Source organism: Crotalus tigris, unplaced genomic scaffold, assembly GCF_016545835.1.
Source record: "Crotalus tigris isolate CLP2741 ecotype Arizona unplaced genomic scaffold, ASM1654583v1 scf7180000017545.3456711, whole genome shotgun sequence".
In the NCBI taxonomy this organism is placed as follows: Eukaryota; Metazoa; Chordata; class Lepidosauria; order Squamata; family Viperidae; genus Crotalus; species Crotalus tigris.
The window spans coordinates 966,260-985,829 of record NW_024096464.1 but is presented as its reverse complement, the minus strand read 5'-3'; the positions used below and the strand labels follow the sequence as shown (position 1 = coordinate 985,829).

At 35.5% G+C, this 19,570-nt stretch overlaps 1 protein-coding gene across 4 annotated transcripts in view; it reads left to right on the top strand.

Moving 5' to 3' along the window:
• The window catches only part of TTBK2 (tau tubulin kinase 2), a 78,734-nt gene that overhangs the window by 49,374 nt on the left and 9,790 nt on the right, over positions 1 to 19,570 (top strand). For 3 of the 4 annotated variants that reach the window (XM_039328985.1, XM_039329063.1, XM_039329149.1), the window contains 4 exons: positions 1,109 to 1,320; positions 2,102 to 2,675; positions 9,237 to 9,488; positions 14,108 to 15,372. In XM_039328985.1, coding sequence (XP_039184919.1) covers positions 1,109 to 1,320; positions 2,102 to 2,675; positions 9,237 to 9,488; positions 14,108 to 15,372 — 2,303 coding nt within the window. The remainder of the gene's footprint in view (positions 1 to 1,108; positions 1,321 to 2,101; positions 2,676 to 9,236; positions 9,489 to 14,107; positions 15,373 to 19,570) is intronic. The other variant, XM_039329229.1, reaches the window with a different exon arrangement.

The following is a 19,570-nucleotide window of genomic DNA, read 5'->3' as shown; positions in this document are numbered from 1 at the left end:
GTAAGTATTGCAGTCGAATAAATGATAGCATTTTCTTTTTTTCTTGTTAACATATACATATATATCTGTTTCCAATAGTGACTAATCAAATATCCATGAAAAATGGAGTATGATGAAGAAAACCACTTAATTTGTCCCTGATGTGATGTATGTGTGTGTGTGTGTGTGTGTGTGTGTGTGTGTGTGTGTGTGTGTGTGTGTGTATATATATATATATATATATATATATATATATATATATATATATATAGGTTTCATTTCTATTGGTTAATTGTGCTGCTGAAAATGTTTCAATGAATTTCTTAAGAGAATGATGAAATGGCTTTGTCTTCATGTAGTGCTAAGTAGTCTCAGTCCTTTCTCCACGTTGTTTATAGTGCTTATCAGAATATTTGGTTAAGAATTTTAATACCAGTGCATATTACACTAGAAGTACAGGTAGTGCTCGATTAACACTCAAGCAGATGCAACATGAGGCGAGAGTTGAAATACACACACATACATATCTGCACATTTATTTCCCAGAATTAAAAATAGGTGCCTATGTTTTTTTCTTCTGTCCAGTCATGTCCAATTTTCAAAGACTGCTTGGAAATGGCCCTGTAGTTTTCCTGGCAAGGTTTTTGAGGAGTGGTTAGCCGTTGTCTCTTTCCTAGGGCTGAGAGACTGACTGGCCCAAGGTGACCTAGCTCATTTAAAAATGAGAGAAAATGGGAATTACAATTACAATAAAATAAAGCAAGTTAGAGCAACAAATACTAGAATGTCTGAAGAAAAACAGGCACAGGAAGAAAATTTAAGAGTCTGAAGTTAGGGAGGCTACACGGGTTCATGAAAATTGGGTGAATAGATCTATTGTAGATCTAGGTAGTGAACTAGTGGTCAAACTTGATATAAAATAGCTGCTTATTTAAATAATATTTCTAAAATCTTTAGTTTTTCTATAATAGAAACTGATTTTCAAATAGAGGGATTATGTCAACTGTTTTTAAAATCACATTTAGAAAATGCTTTACATAAGAATTATCTTATATCCAAATATTTTAATAAGATTGGGATGTTATCCTAATGTTAATTTATTTTTTTATATTGTGACACTCCTTTATAGGCTACTACAGAAGAAGAAAACAGTCATGAACCAATCAATGGAATGTTTAATGCACCAAGCCTTGGTTCTCCAATTAGAGTCCGCTCAGAGACCACACAGCCAGATCGGGATGTTCCTCTGGTACGAAAGTTACGATCAATCCATAGTTTTGAACTGGAGAAGCGCCTGACTTTGGAGTCAAAACCAGATGCAGACAAATTTCTGGAAATCTGGTAGGTAATGGTTTGTTTTATGCAGATGTTACTTTGCAGTGGCTTGGTTTGGTTTTGTCTATAGGTGCGTGCGTATGTAATTCTTTACTGTTGTTTAATTAGAATATCTGCAGTAACTAGAAAATCATATGCATATATAGATTTACATACAGCTAACCTTCATAGCAGTTTCATTCTAGCCAAATGGTGGATAATGAAACTATAGATGATAATACATGAAAAAAAGTATTTTGTTTATATAAAAAGCCAGCCTGCCATTTTGCAATGGGTCACTGAACACTCAGATATAGAAGATATATAAACGGCCCCACAAAAAAAAGTGCCAGGCTTGAACTACCATGTTAGCAATGGACAATTCTGAGTAGGATTCGCACCTCACACCGTGTCTGCCAGGACTCTCTGTATCAATGGGGCACAGCACCCTACCCTCAGTGCAACTGCGGAGTCCCACATCAAACTGTAGATCACATTGTGACCGGCTGTAAGCTGAGGGCATATACTGGTCAAGTATCTGATGTTTTTAATATAAATGATGATGCGCTACATGCTTAAAATACACAGAAATGTCCTCCAAAACATGGATGCAAGAAACTATTTTCCAGGGTCAAGTAGTAGAGTACTGTATGTATTTTATTTTCATGAATAACTTGGACCACTTATTTTTTTCTAAAAAAATTTTTTGGGAAAATATGTCTGTTTAGAGGATGACGTGTAGATTCTGCTTTATATTCCTCAAATAATACAAATCCATTGATATATCATTTTTTTTTTCTTTTATCAGCATGGAGAAAAAGAAAAGAGAGCTTAATGGTGGCAGTGGCAAAGAACCTGTAATTCCAGCTTCTCAGAGAATACGGGCTCCCACAGCTTCTTCCGGTCAGGAACATGTCTGGCATTATGATGAAGAGTATCTGCCTAAAGCTTCCAAGCTGGTTTCAAGTCCTTCTCCAGAACAGGGTGATGGTGGTGTTAGCAATGGATACGTTGCTGTCAATTTGAATTCCTGCCAGCAGGAGGTAGACTCCAAGGAATGGGTGATTGTTGATAAAGAGCAGGACCTTCAGGATTTCAGAACTAATGGTGCTACAGGGCATAAAACAACTGGAAGTCCTTCTGATGAAGAACCTGAGGTACTCCAGGATTTTGAAGAGTCCCCCCAAGAGGATAAACTTGGACTTCAAACCAAGCCTACACCTGATGGAGCAGCATTTGATTTGGGCGCTGAATGTCATGGAATTGCAGCTTCTGAACAGTTTACAGATCAACTAGAACTCCCAATTGGAATTGCTGGTCATGCTTTTGCTGTCACACCTACAAGCCTATTGGAGGCACAAGCAGAAGGGGCTCTTACTCCAGTAAGTAAACTAACAGCTAGAGTCTGTTATAGTTCAGGCAAATTAAGAAATTGCTGACTGTGAAAACATGGCATTTAGATTACAATCAAAGCACTGTTTAGAGATGATAATCTGTTTTAGTTCTTTGAAAAGAGGGTGAAAGTGTTCTTAACATTTTTAGAAATATTTTCCAAATACTCTACTAAAAATGTGTTTTTGCAATTCCCAGAGCTCTTGCCACTGATTTAATTATTGTAAACATTAATAAATATCTTCAACAAAAATTTGAAACCAGAAAAGCATAATAACTATGATTTTTGAACAATTATTTTCACAGAGTATTTTCATAGAATATTTTTTAAAATATGAATTACACTTTTAGCTCAAAAGTAGGCAATGATTATTTCAGAAATAGAGAAAACTGATGGAGTGCACATATGAGCTTACTTAATTTTAAGTCTTTATTTTCAGATGCTAGTAACCGCTATTAAATATATTTTTTACTTTAATATATTCTTGAAAAGTTAATTCTTACATGTAAAAATATAAATTGGCTTTGCCTGATAGCTGAAACTGTTTTATGTACGTGCCAAAAAACAGTCACTATAAATAACTTCCATCTTCTGGGCCATGTTATTTGAGCATCTTAACATTTTGTTTCAGATTTCAGATTTTCCAAGAGAATGGTTCTGTCTTCTTTTTTGGGCCAATATCATGGCTATTGCTGTTTCTTTATTTTGTATGCAGTTTTTCTTTTACTCAAAATTCTTTTACTACTTTTGTTAAATACAACATATGTTTAAATAGAATATACAGTTACAGTACATTTATGGTGTATATGTATATCTATGGAGAGTCTCAATCATCCAGGTCATGGTTGTCCCACAGGTGCTTTTCTAAAAGGTAATTGGACTTTCTTGTTTGTTTGTTTTTTAAATTGTTTCACTTATAATTCATGGAGCTTCTTCAGTTCTAATTGACTGGTGGGGAATGGAAGGATTAATGATAACCATTTTCAAAGAAAAAAACAAGGAAGTCCAGGTGCCTTTTGGAAAAGCACCTTTGGGAGTACATAGTACACTTTTTTTCATTCAAAAAAAACAAAGAATAGTAATGACTGAAAATGGTGTTACTGCACTTAAGAGTTGTTATAAACATAGTTTGATTTGTGTCTAAACACTAAGGATAGAAATCACGTTTGTTTTTTATCCTCTGGCACATACGTTTCCTTCATAATGCTCTTAATACTTATTATTTATTACTAAATTGATAGCTGCCTCTTATCCTTAGCACAATAAATTGATTTGACCATAAATCAAAATCATAATCTAGTGCTGCAAAAATATACTGTTTAAATATCCTTCTCTTGCAAACAAGGATAATGTTCCAAATTCTTTATTTTCCTTTTGATAAATAACAGCTCTTTATGACATCTGAGTTCAAACTGAGATGAACTGAAACCTGGATAGGGAAGTGGGAGATAGTTCCTCTCTCAGGAATATGCTGATATAGATTTTAGGTCTGGCATTATCTGTGCCCCCAGAGCAGGGGAGAGGGGGCAGATTTTATTCTCTGTGAGATTCTATTGGCATTAAGAGGCACTACTTTATAGATAACCAGATGTGAGACCTCATTTATGCAGTTGGGCCCAAAGGGCTACTTGGCATTGACACTTTTATACTGCTTCCCATACTGAACAGTGACATCTCTGCCAGGGTACTATCCTTATTGTTGAGATGGTAAGAGTATCCTTGGTTAGTACTGTTGGAGAACTTTACCTTCCTTTCATTTGGTGAGAGGTCTGGAGTAGCCTAGGACTACATGGCCACCAATGACTTCCATGGTCTTGATTCAATATATCAAGAAACTAGCTGAAATAATTTTGTGTCTGTAAGTCCTAAGGAAATGTGTAGAGCCCTCTGTACTGTCAGTTCCATACTTTCTGGTTACATCTTTTAAGTGGTTAGATATCTTAACTATGGTTAGTTAAGGTTGCCCATGAAATAGCAGGAGGTGGGATTCAAGCAGTTAATAGTTCTTTGAATTAAGGGGTAGTTTTTTCACTCTGAAAGGTGTTATGGTGTACTTCATCCTTAAGACGTTTTTGCTTAAGTCAACTGTTAAATAAATTTAGGCTTCTTCAGCCTACCTTTTAAGAAAGGTTATATAGAAACAAATGGTCTTAAAAGTACAGAGAATCCTGAAAAAGCAAATTATTTGAACCCCTGCCAAACAGGTTTCAGTCCTGGTACAGCACAGAAACTGCATTCTGTGATGCTTTACTATAATTGCAATTATAAGGTTAGTGTTTTAAAAATATGTATTAATGTAGTCAAATTGAGTAAATTATGTACTAAGAACAGGTTCAATGGAGATGAACATGTCAAATAATTTAGCATACAGCTTTATATCAAAGATATTTTATATGTTCTACTTGATACAATAACAATATATATTTGCTTTTCTTACATAAGGTAAAAATAAGAGTACGTTTATTTGTACTACACCGTTATTCCTCTGCTGTTTTAGAAAGCCTTCCTCAAAGCAACCTGCAACTATGGCATGAAAAAATCTGTACACTAAAAAGTATAACTTGAAAGCCACATGAATGAATGAATGAACCTTTATTATCAAAGTACAACATGTATACAAACATTAAAATCATTTCATATTTAAAAACTTCTTGGTAGACTGAAGCTCAGAAAGAGAAAGACAACTCAATGAATTTTGCCTAGGAATGAATATGGAGATTTTACTACTGATGTCTACTTTTAACTCCAATAATATCTACAGTGAGAAAAATCAAATTTACTTACAAACTAAACATTTATTTAGTCCCCTGCCCCCATTATCATAAAGATAAAAGGAGGAAAAAGAAAACAGATTTGCAAGATTCTGCTACTATTACTATTCTAATAAAAGTAGATTTAAGTCTACATAGCACCTGTTTTTCAGTATGTTCTTCTTTATAAGTCTGATATTAACCTTACAAGGCAGAATGTGCTTCCTCTGTCTTCATATGAATTAGGGGGAGGGCTGTCTGGGCTCAAGCCTCATTCATTGATTATTGCCTTGGTAACAAATGCTCTCTCTGTCCTTTAAGGCCATCCTCTTTACTCACAACATTATGCTCTTAAGTTCCCATGCCATTTGGATTTCCTGACTATGATTCATTTTTCTATATATACATACTAAAATTTTTATCAACATAGTTTAGCAAACTACAAAATGTTTGGATTTTATAAATACAGCTTAATTGTGTTGTAGGAGACTATATCCAAGGATAAAGAGCCGGGCATATCATACTAATCACACCAGTGCAAGCCACTTTAGGAGAGCCCACTTCTGATTACTGCCTCAAGAAACGCTTCACCTCTTCATTTCTGGCATGATTTTCTGCGCTAGGCATCTTCTATCTTGAAATAGACTTTGAAACCAACATTTTTAATTCTTATGGCTAACCTAGATGTAACAGTAGAATGGACTGTAGTTCCTGTATGTGGTTGGTGAGAATCAGCCTTCTTCATTTGTTCAACTTTTGCCTTCTAGGGACACCTATGTCATATATGGATGACAAAATAGTGATCACACAACTTTCTTCAATTCAGAAGATAATGGTATGCACATAACATACATAATCTGGATTGATCTATTCCTTAGTGTGAATTTAAACAACCAAAATGGTCATATACTGTACATAGGATCCAGTATTCTCCTTTGTGGAGGATTTTACTGCTATGCTAGTTCAATTTTCTATACATCTCATCCTGTTCCAAATAGCCAAAAATTCTTGGATGAAGCCTTCCTCAGTGCTTATAACATCCATTAAGAGTCTTTATCAAATTTAAGAAGATGGTAGTTCTATTCTATTCTAACTGCCATATCCAAATCCTGATAGCTTTGTTAAGCTTGGCTTAGCTTCCCTTGTCTGATTTCTCAGAGACATAATGCATTGCCAATTTGACCAGATCTCTTTTCTCCCCCAAACTATGATGTCTCCCTTGGACGACTCCTCAGATTCTTCTTCAGAAATAAGCTCAAGGGAGAATGAGCCCATTCCTGGCATGTCAGGAACTCAGTTAATTAATGACTCTGAACAGTGGGCAGAAAGAGAATCAGAGGGGGCTTCAGCTGGAGAAAGCCTGCAGGGGCAGACCGCCGGTGAAGAGGAGGAGGAACTGCCTTCTGCACCTGATCCGAGATTGTGCAGGGCAGAGAAAAGGCAGGAGCAATGGAGGCCAGCCAGACTACTCAGGAGGAGAGGAGCCCGCCCGTTTTGATGGGCTGCATCGGGAAACTGGCTAATTATGACAGCAGGCAGAGGGAGGCGTTGCTGGGAATGATGTGTTGATTTGCTGGCTGTTTGTTTGTCGTGCTTCCTGCTTCACCGTGTTTGGAATTGTGCCTTGGAGACTCTGAACTTTTCTTGCTAAGTGAGCTTTCGTGTGTATATTTAATTTTTGCCCAGTGGATTTAAGTTTGTTGGGTGGAGCCATTTGTCTAAGCAACTTTCACTTATTTATGGACTATTAACCAATTCCTTTCTGAACTAATCTTGGCTTGCTTGTGGCTGGACTTATTGGGACAGTTCTGAGTATTGTAAAGGGAACTACTGGGGAACATTAATAAACTTACTAAATCACAGTTACATGCAAGTGAGTGAGTGGGGCAGCACATGAACTCATTATGTGGAGATTACATCTACAATCTTTAGTTGCAGTAGATCAGGTCTTTCCTGAATTGGAAGCCTTACATTCAGAAAGCTTATATGAAGAGGTGGGACAGATTCCTCAGTTTCGTAACCTCCAATGACATCATTTCAGGTTTCATACTGTGTTTTGGAATTTTTATTGTTATCATTTTTAAAATGAAGAAAGTTTATTTTTGTCTATAAAAGTTTATCTTGTTACAATCTTCATAATCTAAAGGAATTTCTGTTTTTTCTCATCTGGCTGTGAAGCAGTTTTATACAAGTTTGTATAAAAACAAACTTATAAAAGTTTCTTTTCTGTCCTCTGAGAATCAAAGCCCTTTAAGACCTTAGCTGCTTGACCTCTTCATTTACTCTCTCAGAAGACAGCATTAGTCATTGTGATCACATCACATTCAGTCTGACATTCCAGTGAGCTCCATGCTTTTATATTCAAGTGAATCTTACCTAATTTTCTATAAGGAGAAAGTGAATCTGTGTCTCCATTCCCCCCCCCCTGCTGAAAGCAATCTCTGATTTTCATTTATGCTAAGGAGAGATCTTCCCTGTATTTTTTTCAAATCCAGAAAATTCTTTAAAAATAATTATGTATAGGTGTGATATTCAGATAGCGTCATTTCTGACTTCAACATAAGAAGGATCCATGCTTATTTCTCTCTTGTAATAGGCCACAGCAAATGTTTTTTGCTGAATAAATCACATGAACAGTTATATTGGGTCAGACAAATCCAGATTTGCTATTCCCTGAAACTGATGGCTTCATCAGCAGTAGGATCTCTCTTTAACACTTTATTACAGCCGTCTGATCTTAGCTGGGATTGTTTGCTTGAGAGAATAATTTGGCAGGGCAGTTTTATTCTCAGTTTTTTTCTTATTGTTTACCAGCCTCCTTGTATAGGAGCTTGCTACTAAGCCATGTATGTAAATCATAGAGACCACTGGTTATTTATCTGTAACTGTCATTCTTAATATGGCCATCCATGAATCCAAATGCCAACCATCCATTTTTCCGACCTGGTTTCAAGGACAGCATTGTCAATATTAGCCTGTTGTAGCTTCTTTGAAATGGATGACAATGGCAGGAATCCTAATTTCACATGCTGAATCTAATGAAGGGAAATGGGCTTCCTACCAAAAGTCTAAAGTTCCAGAATGCTCTACATAACGTTACTGTGCATGTGCAGAATCCATATATGCAGATTCATAGATAATTACTTAAAGAACTGCAATTATAGGTAAGTAATCAGGTCCTTTGTTGTATTATTATGAAGTAGTTATTATGTGTTTTCGAACATCGCATCTACAGTAGAGCGTTATATCTGCAAGCTGATAAAAAACACTGCTTGAAAATGAAAATTGGTTCAGATCCAGATTTTATTTCCAGTAATAGTGTTCCCTGAAGAGATTTCCAGCACCACAAAGATTGTTATTTCCTGGAAATAATAGGAAATTATAGGAAATAGCAAATGTTGCTATCCTACCCAGGGAAGTTTTCTCCTTCTATAAATAGAATAAACTTTTCCAATTGTGGAAGCAAGATCTGGATCCAATTCAGTACATTTTGCTATTGTATGGTTATCTTGGTCAAGTAGGGTTTACAAGGCAATCTCATTTTTTAGTAATTCCTTTAACAAGTAGTATTATTTTATAACCACTTTTCTGAATGTTCGGTGTTATTGGTGGCATATGGGGAAATATTGGTAAATCATAGGAATAAAATAAGTAGTTTGTAGTTTCATTTTTAAAACTATTATGGTTTCTTACTGAAAATAATTACTGGAAGAAAATGATAAAACTAGATAAAGAATAATAAAATGGTCTTATTAAATATTTGAAACATTTTCTTTCTTTTCCTTGCCATATTCTCACAGCTCAGCTCATTTCATATCCCGCATTTCTCCATCCCACGAATTTCAAGTCCCACCATCTTCTATACCCTGAACCCTATATCCCACTTCATCACCCACATGGATCCTAAGAAAGTGACAAGCTTTCCAAGGAGTCAGTCAGCAGAGAACCACTCTTCCTCTTCCTGGTCACCTTCCTGTAGGCAACTTCCTGTTATTCCCTCTGGAAACAAGTTTCCCCCTGTCATTCACATCTCAAAAGCACAACTCCAGCAGGTGATTGCATCTTCATTTTCATCAAAGCAACTGCACTGTTGGCCATTTGAAATGCTTTACAGTTCCCAATTAATATGCAGGGCTGACATTTGGATTATTTGTCTTAGTAGGAAAACTGAAAGATGGGAGATACAGCTTTTTTGAGGAAGAGTCATTTTAAAGAACTAAACTAGTTTAAAATGGTAGCAAAATCTTCACAGGATAGATCAGAGTGAATCCACTAACTGATATTTTATGTAACAGATAAAATTATTATTCAGAAATTATGAATGACTTTTTTGTAATTTAAAGTTTGGGGAATAGTTTCAGTAAATAAGACTCAAAATTAAAGCTGATAAAATTAAAGCTGGTATATAAGTGATTGCTGCATGTACAAAAAAGAGAAAGAGAGGGTTTCATAGATTGAGAAAGCATGTGGTATTTCTTTTAACAAGTATAATGCTAAAATACATATTGTTCAAGGCATGAGTTTAATAATAGAAATCAGTAGTATTAAAGAAAACTGTCAAATGGAAAACTCCAATTAATCTTTAAGAACACAATACTCCAGCTTGCTTGCTTTTTAGTAATCTTATAATAGATATTATCCATGTTATTTTAATTTATAATAAAAATAGCTTTATAATAATAGTAGAGCAAATACTTACAATAATTATTAATCATTAAAGCTTAACCTTTAATTTGACTCCATCCCATCATAAACATTACCATATGTAAAATTTATTTCTGCATGTAACTTTTTCCTTTATACATAAAATACTATTTCTCTCAATGTAAATTTTTGTTGCTAATTGAATATTATTAAGCAATGATAAAAAGATTTTAAAAATATTCCAAAGATCAAATTTTCTATCAGTGAACTATATAAATCACATTTTCTAACTAGCAAGAAGTATCTCTTTAACTAGATTTTGTACATTTTTGGTCCTTGGTGTTTTACTTTTTTTATGGTGAAAATGAAATCATTATTAAAAACTTAGTCCTAATAATTTAGGAGTTAGCACTCTGATAGTGGGCATTAACTGCACAATCTTATATAATGGCCATAGTATTCAAAACAGAAGAAGAAATAATCTCTCAATTTTTCAGAATGATTATTTGCTTTTTAATTAAAGTAACTGTACTGTAACATGAAAACTAAAAATACATTTAATATTTGAAAAATTAAAGAATTGAAACAAGAAAAATATATTGGAAGTGCTTAATCTGTGTAGATATCAATTCTATATAAATAAAAAACTGATAGATATTTGTAGCTAATAAATGATGGCTATATTTCTTTGGTGCTACGATACTTTTTTCAATCAAACCAATTTCTAATTTATTCAAAGAAAAGAATAGCCTTTTGTATGTTTTGTTGTAGCTAAAGTCATCTGAAATGTTGCAAAATCACTAAATCTAATGAGAATTCTGAATGCAAGGATTTATTGGAATCCAATACAGGATTGCAACTGAATGAAATCATCAGATTTTCCAGATTATTTATTTATATTCATATTCATATATATCTATATGAATATGAATATGAATATAAATATAAATATGCTAGCAATCCAAATTTTAGAAATATATATATATATGTATGTATGTATGTATGTATGTATGTATGTATGTATGTTTATTTATTTCATGGCATTTTCTTCCTCTTGTTTCTTCTTATCCTGTTTAAATCAAGAGTATGGAGCATTTTTATTTTTATTTTTGAGGGCAACGTTCCTTTAGGAACCCCAAACTGCCAGTAAATGGAGCCAGAGCACAAATTAAATAGGGCCATTCCTTTTTTCCTCTTTCCTTTGTTCCTTGATTTCATTGTTGAGCAATCATCTAGGAAAACCTCTTGATTTTTGTAAAAAATTGTGAATATTTTTCTTTACACATTTTTTCATAGCTTCCTTCTGTTTCATCATGTCAAGGAAATAAACAGTCTTTATTTGATCGAATTGACTTCTATTGCAGTCCATAAAACAAGACATCTCTCAATCTATTATTTAAGGGCATCTTTCTCTCAAGTATTCAACTTTCAAATCTGTACATGACCATTGAAAAAAACACTTGCATTGAATGTTCTGGTGTTTATCATCATTGAAATGTTCTTATAGTTCATGGTCTTGTCTAAATTTGTCATTTTCTCCCTTCCTAGATAATCTCTTTATTTCTCAAACACACTGTTTATTTTTATCTCTTCTTGATCTCAAGGGAAAAAAATATAGCTATCTGCCACCTTAGCTTGGATTTTTCTTTTCATTCTTATTTTCATAATAAGCTTTTTTAAACGTTAACTTTTGAGTAAAAAAGTGATACCATTGGTATATATTAGATTGTTAATGTTTCAGACTCCAATTTTGATTTCAGCTGGGATCTTCTCCAATTCCGCCATTCATACATTTATTGTGCAAGTTACGAACAGTATGCATCATCTGTCTCACTTACTTATTCTGAGCTGTTCTGTTTCTCCAAATTATTAAGGTTCTTCAAAAGATTAATCAGGTGTTTTGCAGACTATTTAGCTCTTTTACAATCCATATTCTGGCATAATTCATGTAGCCACAAAGCAAAGATAAATCATCTTATGTTCTCTTATTTCATTATCTACCTTATATTAGCTGTGTGATCTCATGTGTCCCTGGTCTTTTCTGAAATCTGATTTTATTTGGAATTTCATATTTGTCTGTATTCTTTCCTGTAGGTTCTTTAAGAAAATTTTCCTTGTAATAATAGAAAGTACTTGTAGCTTGGGGTTTAGATTTTGGCAGTGGTTTGCTCTCCATGCTTATTTCAATTTAGTTTCTGAATGTTTCGTTACCAGACTAGGTAACATCATGAGCAGAATTTAAATATAGCTCCAAACGAACAACCAATCACACAACCAACTGACCACACAGGCACACAAGACATTTATAAGCTAAGGAAAATAGGACAAGAAAATCCTGATGTTGATGTTTCCTAGTCTGGTAACAAAACATTCAGAAACTAAATTGAAACAAGCTTACAGAGCAAATGACTGCCAAAAATATTTCTTGTGTCAGATATAAAAGTAGTCTTGGTTTGGTAATTTGCACATTCTTTTGAATTTCCCATCTTTGTTGTAGAGATGCACATCAGTTTCTTCCAGTTTTTGGGACAGCATTGTTCTGTATTGTTAACATTGTACTCTGGATTAGTAGTCTGAATTACCTTTCCTCTAAGAGCTTTAAATAGTTCAGTGAATCTGTTCATTTTATTTGGCAGCTGGTCTATTCCTGTATTATTTCAGTTTCTTGTAAAGTTGATTCTTAAGTATATTCTTTTTCTGAAAATGTTTCTGACATTCCATAATCCTTTTCATAAAAGTTTTCAATATAGTTGTCCCGTCTTATTCTACCCTCATTTGCCATTGTTATATCTCTTCTGTGATTAGTTTCAAGTATTTTACTTTAGCTGTATACTTCCTTATAGGCCTCTTTTCTTGTTATTTGTTAACATCGTTGCTTAAGGTATCTTTTCCTTTATAGTTTAACAGTGGAATTCTGCATAGCGGAATTCTGCATACGATTGCCATACCTCTTTCATGCGTGTATGCAAAGGAATATTTTGTGTTCAAGGAACAGGGACAAACCGGTCAGGAGACAGAGGATTTTTACAGTTGAAGGGACTGATAAAGGTCAGTGCCTTGTGAATCAAGTAGAGTGGAAAGACTGTGCAGGAAGATAAGTAGAAAGCAAACTGGGGCAGTGATTTTAGAAACAGATTAGGAGTAATGTGAAGCAGATGCAAGAAATGTAGAGGATATAAGAGACTATTTTTGCTCTGATACAAAATAGTGTGATGAATGTTGTAGACAAAAGGCAAACATTTAAAGCACCACTAACAATAAATAATCTGTGAATTAATCAGATTTTCTACTGTGTATAGTAACTGTTCATTATCAAGTATGCTCTTATAACATTTTTTATTGGAAATAACTTCAAAATAGTTCATAAGATTACTCAGCCAGCAAATGATAGCAATGGTGTCAAAGGCTGACACCATTGATGCTTATGGAATACAGTCTAATTTGTAGAAATCATGTTTCCAATAATTCTCATTAAGCACCACCAATATATTTATAATAATAATAATAGTAGTAAAGTTGGAAGGGACCTTGGAGGTCATCTAGTCCAGATCTGATGTATCTTTGCATCAAAGTCAAGTTGAGTTTTCAGTAAAAAGGCAGAAGATTAAACTACATAGGCCTCCTCCTTATAGCCCATTAAAATTTTAACAAGAAAAGGCAATAAAATAAAATGGAAGGCTGCAAATACATTTTTACATTGTGTTATTTAGAAATGAAAGTACATCAGTTAAATTAAAAGCATGTAAAAAAGACTATTTAGAGCAAATAGAATAAGGTGTATAAAGACAGATATATTAAGATAGAGTAGTAAGATGAGTGATTTTGATAAGAACAGTTTTTGAGTAAAACAATTACCATATTGTTAAGTGATCCCAAATTGAACCAAGCACTTCTTTTCCATTGTATTCAAGATACAATGAAAAAGAAATTAACTACTGTTTGAATTTGATTTGATAATATATGATAATGTCAAAAAACAAATTGAGTAAGTTCTGGTCAACTAATTATTTCAATACTTTCTTCGCAGGTTACAATCCCCAGGCCATCAATGGCATCCACACAGTCTACTTCCGAGAGTTTTCATTATGGGCATCATCTAGACAAGAAAGATCGGGATCCTCGGGTTTTGGAACATAGAGTTGAACTTTCCTCCCCTAAGGAGAATGTTGCTGGCTTGATTGAGGCAAATGGTGCATTGACTTTTAGCAGCAGTAGAACAGATTTAATTCTCAAATTAGATTGCAACCAAGGGACACTTGATAAAGATGTTGACGAAGGCATTGAAAATCAGAATAATAGCCAAACAAATTTACTTGAACAATACATGAAGAAACAAGAAGGAAGGGAAAATATGAACCTTGTTGAAGGAATAGAAGACAAAGAGCCTTTCATTATTTGTGAAGATATTGAAATACAAATTAAAGAACCCTGCTTGACTGCTTCAAGAAGCACAGAATCTGTTTTGGGTGGACCTCAGGTTATTACAGACCCCGAAGAACCAAGACCTTTGGCTAGCTGCTCCTTACTAAATCAGGGCACAAAACAGGAATTACAGAAACAGTCAGCTGCTGAAACATCAGATGTTTCTCTGTCAAGAAGTACTGACCTATTTGCTTACAAACAGGAAAGTCAAGAAATACAAGTACATGAAAATGGCTTCCATGATGAGGATATTGATCATGCTAAGGAACTGCAATGCCAGCAAGTAAAACTTGCCACACTTCTGCAAGAAAAGGAAAAAGAAGAGCAAAGTATTCAAAGAAATGGAGAACCATTCTATTCTATTTCAGAGAGTGAAACCTCTAGTCAGTCCAAAAAAGAATTGGTTAGATCACCATTTGCAGCCAGGCAGAGTCGCATACCGGTTTTAGCACAAGAGATAGATTCCTCATCAGAATCTTCTCCTGTTTCAGCAAAGGAGAAGCTACTTCTAAAAAAGGCCCACCAAACAGACTTGGTTAGACTATTGGTAGAAAAGAGACAGCTCAGATCTTTCCTGGGTGACCTTTCAAGTGCCTCCGACAACTCACTGAAGGAAAAAGTAGTTGCAGGTCCTGTACCGCTTTCAGAAGATGTATTGACCTCCTTTTCCAAATTAACATTGGACACTCATTTACGGAGTCAAGTACAAGAGAGCTTTTTGTCATCAAGTAATCCTCAACCCAGAAAGAGCAAAATACCAAGACCTGTATCTTGGACTACTACAGATAATACTAGCAGTTCAAACTCAGCTCAGTTTTTTCCTCGGCCACCCCCAGGAAGGCCACCAACAAGGTCTGGAGTAGAGGTTAGGTAAGTGCACACATAATATTTAAGCAATATGAAGTATTCACCTGTATAGTATAACACCTTACAGATTGCACAGTGCGTATTGCTTTAATTAATTGGGAGGAAGAGCAAGTGCATATGCAAATAATTTTTTCCTGATTTAAAACTGAGGAAAGGTTTGTATGAATTAATAACATTTGTAATCTATGCTTGAAGTGGATACGAGGTACTAGATTTCTAAATGTTTTGGTTTTCAGATTTGAATTATATAATTCTAAGATGGTAAGAATTGTTTGTATCTATGTGGAGAAGTTGAATATAAAAACACTTTCTTTCATTTTTATAATAAGCCCTCTCTATTGAAATCTGTCCGTAATATAAACGTCTATTCGATTATATTTTAAAAGGCTGTACTTAATAGACAGAAAAATTAGCCTGTAGCTTCATTGTAACATGTCTTTTGATAATGCTGCTAGAATACACATTATGTTTTCTATTTGCTGTAATGCAAACAACAAAATATAACAAAATGAGGTTTTACTTAAAATAAGTGAAAGTGGCTTGGTTAGAAGAAAATATAGCAAATAAAATACACTGTATTTATATTATATACTACAGTCATTAAGATGATTTTATTGTTGTGACTAGGTGATAACATAGAACTTTATTTCATTTAATTTATGACATCTACATGTCTGCCAATCTCATAAGAGCCTGATTTTGGGCAGCATACAACAATAAAAAGACTTAACAGACTTAAAATGAAATAAAATATAAAAATAATAGTAATAAAAAGAAATGCAACTTGCATAAAAATGTGCAAAGAAATTAGGCTGAATTAAAATAGTGCTACAGTTTGGAATTTTTGAGTTTAAAAGAGAACATAGTACTTGATTTTGGAGAGTTCAAAATGTGGTTTGTGTATCCATTCTGGCCCTTCTGAACTTCTTAACAGCTTTTGATACCATCAGCCACCTCTGGGGACTGAGAGTGGGGCACACTGAATGAGTCTATGACAATTTGCTGTGGCCAACTTGCCATGGCCAACTCGCCACAGGACAACTCGTTGCTGGATAAAAGTTACACTAATAACAAAGAAATGATGGAATAGAATCATTAAAGAAAGGATGCAAAAGGAGGGACAGAATGAAATGTGATCAACAAAAATTAAATTAATTTTTTATTTATTTTAAATAAGTAAATAGAATTGTTAAATTGTTCACCAGAGAATTGTTCCATGGCAAGTTGGTTGTGGCAAGTTGTCCTGCGGCAAGTTGGCTGTGGCGAGTTGGCCACAGTGAGTTGGCTGTGGCAAGTTGTCCCATTCCCCACACTGAATTGCAGTGGTTCTCCTTTCTCCATGGCTACTATCAGTCAATGCTAGTAGAGGAAGGGAGGTCCAGCCCTAGGGCCCTATTATGTTGGATGCCTCAGGTCTCAAGGCTCTCCTCCTTCCTATTTACATCTATGTGAAGCAATTGGGAGAGGTAATGCATCAACATGGGGTTCAGTATCATCAGTGTGCTGATGATACCCAATTATACCTTTCCACCCTGTGCTCGGGAAATGATGCTGTTTAGGTGGTGGCTCAGCACCTGGAGGCTGTAAAGGTCAAGATGAGGAAAAAACAGGTCTGAGTCAATCCTAGCAAAAGGGACTGGTTGTAGGTTTTTAGCCCACATCTGGCATCTGTAGAACTGACATTTCTGACTCTTGATGAGATAATATCCATCTGCACACAGATTTGTTAGAACAATTAATCAATGGAGCAACTTGCCTCCAGAAGTAGTGAATGCTCAAACAGTGCAAGTTTTTAAGAAGATATTGGAAAACTATTTGTCTGAAATGCATGAGCAGGGGGTTGGACTAGAACAGAGGTCCCCAACCTTTTGGGCACCAGGGACCGGTTCCGTGGAGAGGGGTTTTTCCGTGGACCGGAGGAGGCGTGGTTTCATGTACTGTCTGTATCCCGCAGATGAGGTTTTGCTTGTTTGCGCGGACCAGTTTCTGTCATGCCGCGGCCTGGTGCGGGGACCCCTGGACTAGAAGACTTCTAAGGTCCCTTCCAATTCTGTTATTCTGTTCTGTTATTCTAGTCTGCAATTTGGGGTCCTCTTGGACTCATAGCTTTTGCTGAAGGAGCAGGTGACAGCTGGGTGACCACAGGGCCTTTAAACAAATCTGCCCTTGCACCAATTGCACCCATTCCTAGAGTGGGAGACCCTGCTCACCATCACTGATGCCTTAATCACCTCCTGTTTGAACTGCTGCAATGTGTTCTACGTGGAGCTTTCCTTGAAAATTACACGGAAAATGCAATTGGTCCAGAATGCAGTGGCATGCACAGTTTTGGGTGTCCTGTGGTTCATCTGAACAATAATATTGCTGCATGAGCTGCACTGGCTTCTAGTTGTTTACTGGATGCAGTTCAAAGTGCCATTTATTTTATTTATTGAATTTATATGCTGTCCATCTCCTGGATAAGGTGACTCTGGATGGCTGTCATCTTTAAAGACATACATGGCACAAGTCCTGATTACTTGCAGGATGGTCTCTCCTTGAGGTTATCTGCTTATCCTACTAGTTTAGATAGGATGAATGTCCTCCTCTGTTAAATATTTTCGCTGGCAACCTCAGTGATTGCCACAATGGCACTAGAGATCAGAGAGCCCCTTACCCTTTAAGCCAGTGTTTCTCAACCTTGACAATTTTAAGGCATGTGGACTTCAACTCCCAGAATTCCACAGCCAGCAATGCTGGCTGTGGAATTCTGGGAGTTGAAGTCCACATGCCTTAAAATTGTCAAAGTTGAGAAACACTGCTTTAAGCCTCTTAGAAGGCTGTGAAGACATGGCTCTTTCCTCAAGCATTGGGCTAGGATGGGAGATTTAACTATGAAGATGTTTGATCTGGGATGGGGGGGGGAAATGATATGTTTTTAGGTATATTTTATGGATTTTTGTGCTGTCTAAAATCATTGTATGAGATGGATGGTGGCTACATAAGTGTTGTGAATAACATAAAGTAAATAGGAAAAAGTAACAACCTAATTGCTAATAAATAGAATCGCATATGGAAAGAGGTAATTCAGTTCTTTAGGTAATCCAACTCCTTAGATATATCATCAGCGTTTTCCTCCTAATCTCATAGGATTATGTCTTCCACTTGACCAACACCGTAGGAACAAAGGTGCTGTTTCATTGAATGTTTTGCAAAATTGCTCTTTGAGATATGCTTCAGGCATAATCTGTAAGTAGTGGAATGTGAAAGCCTTCTGTAGTGGAACACTGGAGTATTAGCCAGATATGGATAGTCCTCTTTAAGCAACCATACTAAAATCATGTGATCATGTCTGTGCTTACAGTTTTACACAGGACAATGACTGTAATGACAAACATATGGCTGAGAGAGAGAGAGACCCATTGCAAAGGTCATAAATGCAGGCATTGGTTACAAAGTTACTTCGTAACCTTCAGGTTGCTCTCTGGTTTGGAAGCAGTTCAGAAAGTGGTGAGGATGGCAAAAAAAGATTATTGGGAATTCCCTCCCTCCCATCCAGGACATAACATTTAAGCATTGCTTGAGCAGGGTCCGCAAGATTGTCCGGGACACACATCCTCTTCACAACCTGTTTTCCTTGTTACCTTCTGGGCGGAAGACTTTGTGGTATCCGAAGCAGAACATCCAGATTAGTCACAGTTTTGTTCCATACAGTATTCACCTTGTGAATTCTAAAGCTTCCTCCTTCCGTTATGTATTCAAGATGGACAGTGATTAATATTTATATGTTACTTATATGTAAGGGTGTAGGTATATACATATGTTGTATATAGCATGTTTTGTATGTGTGTTATGTATGTGTACACTTTTGAGAGCAAGCAACAGAATTTCATTTTTAATGTATGCCAGTGTGCCCACAGTAAAAAATGACAATAAAGGTTATCTATCTGAAGTAGTCATTAAGTGGGAACTACCAACACTAGGAAAGGCTTCTATGTTTTTATAAATGGTGGAAAATGAAAATCTGAATGACTGTTACTACAGTAGCATGTCTATTGGTATCCTCTTCAGAAAGTCTGCTTCTGAATTTTCTCTGCTTGAGGAATTAAGTTCCGTAACAAGTGGCAGAAAAATTATAGTATATGAGACAAAAGTTTGGTCCATTGATTCCCATTCACATAATGCAAGTAACAAGATTTAAATATGTGGGGTTGTTGAAGCC